Source organism: Podarcis erhardii, assembly GCF_964252035.2.
Source record: "Podarcis erhardii genome assembly, chromosome: 3".
In the NCBI taxonomy this organism is placed as follows: domain Eukaryota; kingdom Metazoa; phylum Chordata; class Lepidosauria; order Squamata; family Lacertidae; genus Podarcis; species Podarcis erhardii.
The window spans coordinates 84610342-84617185 of NC_138507.1; the positions used below are offsets into that span (position 1 = coordinate 84610342).

Below are 6844 nucleotides of genomic sequence, written 5' to 3' on the forward strand. Positions count from 1 at the left end.
TGCATTACCATTTGCATGCTATGGATTTCAAACTCTAACACAATACAAAACAATATATAAGAAATAAAAGAAGCAATTAAATGCAATTAAAAATCATGCCGCATCTAGCACAACACATTACAATTGTTACAGAAGGCAGAAAAATCATCAAGTGGTCTGTCAAAACCCTCAGCAACTGTCAAGCAGTACACTGGGGAAAGAGAGTTTAGGAAATTACTGCTCTATAATGTCAGATAAACTTTTTCTTGGTGGAACTGAGGGATATGACTCAATTGTCCCAGGAGGACAACTTAATAATAATAATAATAATAATAATAATAATAATAATAATAATAATAATTTATTTATTTATACCCCACCCATCTGGCTGGGCCTCCCCAGCCACTCTGGGCGGCTTCCATAGAAAACTTAAGTTGCATTCCCCACTTGAAGGTCTCACAAACATGAGCACCCCCTTCCACAGTTGATTTATGGGTTCTCTCTTTCTCACAGGTCAAATATAGTTATGCAACTGCAAAGGCTAGAATGGAAAAGAGGTGGCTTCTGGTCCCACGTGCCTTAATGGAGACAGCCCCCACGACAGCGGGGGATTATCAGCGAATGAAAAACAAGGATGAGAGAGGGTAAATCATCCTTGCAACTTCCTCCCAGGGATGGGGGGAATGGGCTTCACTCGCAGTTCATCTCAGTACCTGGCTCTTGCTCCAGCATGGAATGTGGGAGGCAGGGAGGCGCGGATTGCAAAAGCACTTTCCCTGGCAAAAACCCTCCTTCGCCGCCATTAAGAAGCAGAGGTTCTCCATTTAATTGGATCCTTAATTGGCTTTAAAGTACCGGCATGTGATGGGGAAAGGTTGCAACAACATATTGCTGAATATACCAGCTACATAGATCAAAGGTTTGAATTGAGATTAAGATTTTCTTTGGCGTGAGAGTCAGTTGGGGAGAGGGAAGCCCACGGTTTGTTTATTCTAAGCTTCTTTTATATATTTATGATTTGGCAACCCTCTCTGAAATATAAGATAAAAAGATATTTACAAGTGAGGAAGGGACACTGGAGTAATATCGATATTAACAAGCAAAAATGGAAACTGTGTGTGATCTGAAATGAAGAAAGGAGGAGGAGCGGAACCTCAAACTCGCTTCCTTGAAGTACATTCTATTACTAAAAGAAATAACTCAGAAATTTAACTTCATGAACAGCTTGACTCACATTGGATATGAGCTCCATAACGCTGTTCTTCAAAAAGACTTTCTCAAGCCGACCCATATTGTTCCACCGGAACCTGCCCAATAAAACACAGAGGCATCATCTTTACAATACACTGATACCATAGTTAACATGGTTAGGGCAAGAGAGAAGTTTGGTTCTCAAATCGTCGCACACTACTCCACTAGAACCTGCCCAATAAAACACACAGTGAAAGCTGAAGTGTGTGGGCCTCTAAGTTTAGAGAAAAAAAGATGGGAAGGAGGAGCATGGTAGATGTCTGTAAAACTATGCATAACACGGACAGAAGTGGATCGAGAAAGTATTTTCTTTCTTCTTTAACACTTGGATCTGAGGCTACCCAATGATTGGCAGCAGATTCAAACTAGGCACAAAAAGGTAATTCTTTACCCAGACAATAATGCATTTATAGAACAAGATGTGGTGATGCCCCCCAATTTAGATGTCTCTAAAAGGGAATTAGACAAATTCATAGAGGAAAGGATTTTCAACGGCTAGCAGCCACAACAGCTAAATAGGACCACCAGGCTAAAAAGCAGTACAGTTGTACCTTGGAAGTTGAACGGAAGTCCATTCCAGAAGTCCGTTTGACTTCCAAAACCAAATTGCAGCTTCTGATTGGCTGCAGGAAGATCCTACAGCCAATCAGAAGCCACGGAAGCCCCATCAGACTTTCGGGTTCCAAAAGAACGTTCGCAAACTGGAACAATCACTTCCAGGTTTGCAGTGTTCGGGAGCAAAAACATCCGAGTTCCAGGGCATTCAGGTTCCAAGGTACGACTGTACTGAAAGCCAGTTGCTGGGTGCCAACAGTGCGAAAGGGCTACAAGCTCTGCTTGTGGACTTCTCAACAATTATCTGGCTGGCCAATGTTGGAAACAGAGCTCTGGACTAGGTGGCCCTTTCATCTGATCCAGAAAGGCTTCTTTTATAGTATGTCATCAACACAGACCCCTCTGGAAACAGTCAATCATGAACATTACCTAGCACTGCTGAGAAAATAGGCAGGAGTCAATACAAGACACACACACACACACACACACACACAGAGAGAGATAAGGTGATGTTAGTTTGCTAGAAACAGAGAAGAAGTGGAATCTCTAGACAGCTCAGCAAAGAGAAAAGTGGGATCTCCATATAATGGAGTGATCTCGTTGCTGAACTAACACAAAAAATACTGATTATAAATTCCTTATTCAGCTTGTCACTGGGTTTCCCCTGCTATATATAAACTATAGAAGCATTAACGACCAGAGGTGATTATGGTGACAGGTGCATGCCTGATTTTCTGCTTTAAAAACTCTCAAAAGTTGCAATGCCACACCACTTGCTTTGCATTCACTTCCTTACTTCACCACATGCTCCAGAATCTGAAGACCAAAGTGTCTGACAATAGCAGTCTGTGTTATCTCGGCCAACTTCAGTCCACAGGGAACACATACTGGGTTCTTTTCCTTAAACTCTTCACAGAACTGAAAAAGAGCAAGAATTATTTTTTTGAGCAAACAAGAACATTCATATTTAATTATTTTTTATATTTATATCCTGCCTTTCCTCCAATGAGCTCAGGCATCCCACATGGCTCTTCCCCAACCTTTTATCCTCACCATAACCCTGTGAAGTAGGATAGGCAGAGATGCATAACTGAAGGTTTGAACCTGGGTCTCCACAGCCCTAGTCTACCCATTACACCACACTGGCTCAAAAAATATCCACCCTCCAAGATAATGCAGAGAAAGATGTGTGAGAAGGCCAGTGCTTGGTTTTCAAATAAACTGTTCCTAGAAAGCAAATCCCCTCACACTTGTTTTGAGAATACAGAGGACTTGTTAAGGCAACAAACCATATGGTACTGTAATGTGCACCAACAGTCAAAACTCTGAAGCATGTCATGGTTTTGAATGCAACCTTTAGGGTTTATAACCAGTAAAACTGCTGTTCTTGCTACTCCTTTTTTCACTTTCTATTTTAATATGTGAAACACACACACAAATCTCAGTGGACTCCTCCTTCCCCCATACTTGTGGGGGGTTTTCCATGTAAGAACTGATAAGTTCTGTGCTACATAGACAACTGTGCACACATCAATTACATTACGCCCATTTCAGCTTTATTTTGCCTGTCTTCTTTCTGGTAATTTCATTTATTGTGTCAATTCACAAAGATTGTAACCAAAACCATTCTCCCTTCACCAAGTTAGAGCACTTCTAAATTGTCCATATACATTAATTCGTTGCTTTCTGCATCAACCTCAAGTTGCTGGAGATTACACTAAAGGCTCTCTGCTATTCCCTCATATAAGTCTCTTATCTCTCTCTCTCGCTGCTGTTTTTGCCTCTTTTATTCCGTTTTCCTACTCCTGTCTTAGCTCATCATTCCACAACCATTATGCCACCAACATCTTTCCCCTCCTGGTTTAACACTCTTCGCAGAAATCCTGCTTCTCTGGGGCAATCCCAGTATCACCTCGAATGGAAATGGAAATGCAACCTGTCACAGCCACCCAGGTGGGTCCCAGCTCACAAGAGACCTTACTCCGTTATAGTTTACTTACAGGAAAAGTTTATTGAAGATAATTGCTTCTTTCACAGTTCAGCATTGTGGCTGTACGTCTGTCACGTTAGACCGCCGAAGTCCCCCTCTGACTCCTCCCCTCCTCCACACCAACTTAATAGCCTGGCTCTAGACCACCTCTTCCTCTCCTTTCTTTTCCGCAGGGTCTTTCTGCCCCCCTGGGTTCCCTCTTTCCGGGATTCGCCTGAGGCTGAATCCTCTGCCGCCTCCTGCCCCCTCCTTCTGGCTTTGGGGCCGGGCTCCTCCTCTGAGCTTTCCCCACTTCCGCGCGCCTCTATGTTTGAACTTGGCGCGCGTACGTTGCTTTTGACCTTTCCTTCGTCCTCTATACTGCCCCCTGTTCCACTCTCTACCCTTTCCGGCTGAACACCTTGCTCCAACCCCCTCTCTCTGTTTTCTCCTGTTCCTCCTCCCTCCGAGAGGCTGACAACTCCACCCCCTTTACTCCGTTCCGGCTGAGACCCCTCTGACAGCGTCTGTGCTTCACTGGGCTTTCTCCCCTCCTTTCCTGACTTTTCACAGCTTCTCTCTTCTCCTGCTTTTCGCCTGATCATGCTAGCTCCCTTTTGGGAATCCTCTGACTCACTGCTTAGGCTCATAGATTCCCTTCGAATTCCGTCATCTTCTTCCTCGTCTCTCTCTCCCTCCTCCCACTCGCTTTCCGTCTCCTCTGCCATCTCCTCACTTCTCCCAGAAACCCTGACACAACCAATGTTACTCTGCTTCATCCAGGGTTATGTCATTTCCTTTAATTCTGGCAGGGCTCTTCTGTGCACAAAACAGAGAGAACCTATTCAAGTAGAAATACCAGGGAGGTGCAGTGGTTGGACCTAGTGGGTCCCCACTCTGCCATGAAGCTAACTGGGTGATCTTGGGCCAGTCACTACCTCTCAGGCTAACCTACCTCACAGGCTTGTCATCAGGACAAAATGGGGAAGAAGTAAACTATGTACACCACCTCGAACTTCTTGGAGCTGCCTTCCCCAGCACTTCTACTACTGGATAGATTTGGCATACTCAGGAACCAATCGCTTTGTGTCTTTTGTAGGAAATGTATACTTTTTGTGCATTCTGCAATGGGATATAAATGCAACACAGAAACAAAACAAAAAACTGGTGTGGCTTTACATGACCTGAATCTGTTGGTTTTTAATTTGTCAGCGCAGTTGGACGCTTGGGTGGGGGACGGAGTGAGAGAAAGGAGGAGGAAGGTGGCAATCCCAATATAACAATCCCTGCCCCCCCAAAGCATTCTTTCCCCTTTTATATCTGCCTGCTTCTTGGGAAAAAAGCAATGACAAACCTAGACAGCATCTTAAAAAGCAGAGACATCACTTTGCCAACAAAGGTCTGTATAGTTAAAGCTATGGTTTCCCCAGTAGTGATGTATGGAAGTGAGAGCTGGACCATCAAGAAGGCTGATCGCCGAAGAATTGATGCTTTTGAATTATGGTGCTGGAGGAGACTCTTGAGAGTCCCATGGACAGCAAGAAGATCCAACCTATCTATTCTGAAGGAAATCAGCCCTGAGTGCTCACTGGAAGGACAGATCGTGAAGCTGAGGCTCCAATACTTTGGGCACCTCATGAGAAGAGAAGACTCCCTGGAAAAGACCCTGATGTTGGGAAAGATGGAGGGCACAAGGAGAAGGGGACGACAGAGGACGAGATGGTTGGACAGTGTTCTTGAAGCTACCAGCATGAGTTTGGCCAAACTGCGGGAGGCAGTGGAAGACAGAAGTGCCTGGCGTGCTCTGGTCCATGGGGTCATGAAGAGTCGGACACGACTAAACAACAAAATCTGCCTTGCACTGTCGAGATCGTACCCAACGGGCACACTCACACACTGTCACACTCCCAGGTCAGCGCGGAGAGTCCGCGGAAGAGGCAAGGTTTTTTTGGCTCCCGCTCACCACTGTAGGAAGCCGGCCATGCGGGATGCTCAGCCCCCTGCAATGGAGACAGCCGGCCACGTGGGCCCCAGGGCGGGCGAGGGGGCAGCATGGCCGTGGAGCGACACCCCGCTCCGGAAAAAGAGAGGGCGAGGCTCCCCACGGCGGGGCAACCCCTTTCGAAAGCGGAGAGGCCTCGGGGGGCAGAAACCGCCGCAGTTTCTGCTTTGCATACGGAAAGCCAACGAGGCACGACCTGCATCCGAAGGAGCAGCGGGGCGAGAGGCGCACGGGGGTCCCGAGCTGGCGCCGGCCCTGTGTCTGGCTGCCACCCATCCCGGCTCCCCTCAGGCAGCCCCCCGCCCAAAAAACAACCTCGCGCCCGGCCTCAGGGGGCTCTTCGGGAGGCGGAGGCGCGGCGGTACCTTGAGGGCCTCCAGGCGGTACCGCTGCGTGGAGGCCGGGTCCATCATCACCGTCACCGCCTTCACGAGCTGCTCGCAGAGGGTGCTCACCGGGTCCCACGACATGGCGCTGCGGGGCTGGGGTGGGGGCAGGAGGGGAGCGGGGGGAGAGGAAAGCCGCTGTTGCCCCGGGCAACCGGGCTCGGGGAGAGTAAGGGGAGCAACGCTGCGCTGGGTGCGACGGCCAAAGTGGCGCAGTGCGCAGGCGCAGGCGACCCCGGCGACCTTTTTTCGCACACGCTTCCTAAACGCCGGCAGTGAATGCGATTGTAGCTCTACGGTCGTCATATAGAGATAGGAAAGGTTAGAGAGGCTTCGTTGTTTGACGTGGAACTTTCGGGTTGCTTCAGGCTCGCTCCTATAATTTTTTAAAAAAACTTTTAGTCCACGCATCTTTCTCATAAAGTAAGACTTGGACTAGAAATAACACATCTCTCTGCCTCTACTTTTTATTGGAGGGGGGAATACTTTGCCAACCCCGTTCAGCTAACATAATGGATTTCAGCTAGTTTTCTAGTTTTCTTCCTAGGGACGAAAGGAACTCTTTCCCTAGAAAGTAACTCTTTCAGCTTTCAGAAAACTAGCTGAAACAGAGTTACTTTCGTTCCTAAGAAGAAGAAAAAAGTCTAATGAGCCCCGTGAGTTTGCTTTTTGTGTATGTCCGCAGTAAATCTATGCATCAAT

The 6844-nt window shown here is 47.1% G+C and overlaps 1 protein-coding gene across 2 annotated transcripts in view; it reads right to left on the reverse strand.

Annotated features, from left to right (window-relative positions):
* The window catches only part of XPO5 (exportin 5), a 39989-nt gene extending 33605 nt beyond the window's left edge, over nt 1-6384 (reverse strand). Inside the window, exons 1-3 of one of the 2 annotated variants that reach the window (XM_081856051.1) lie at nt 6122-6384; nt 2582-2703; nt 1214-1286 (exon numbers count right to left, since the gene is read on the reverse strand). In XM_081856051.1, coding sequence (XP_081712177.1) covers nt 1214-1286; nt 2582-2703; nt 6122-6226 — 300 coding nt within the window. In that variant the 5' untranslated portion in view covers nt 6227-6384. The remainder of the gene's footprint in view (nt 1-1213; nt 1287-2581; nt 2704-6121) is intronic. The other variant, XM_081856050.1, reaches the window with a different exon arrangement.
* Between the last annotated feature and the right edge of the window lie 460 nt (nt 6385-6844).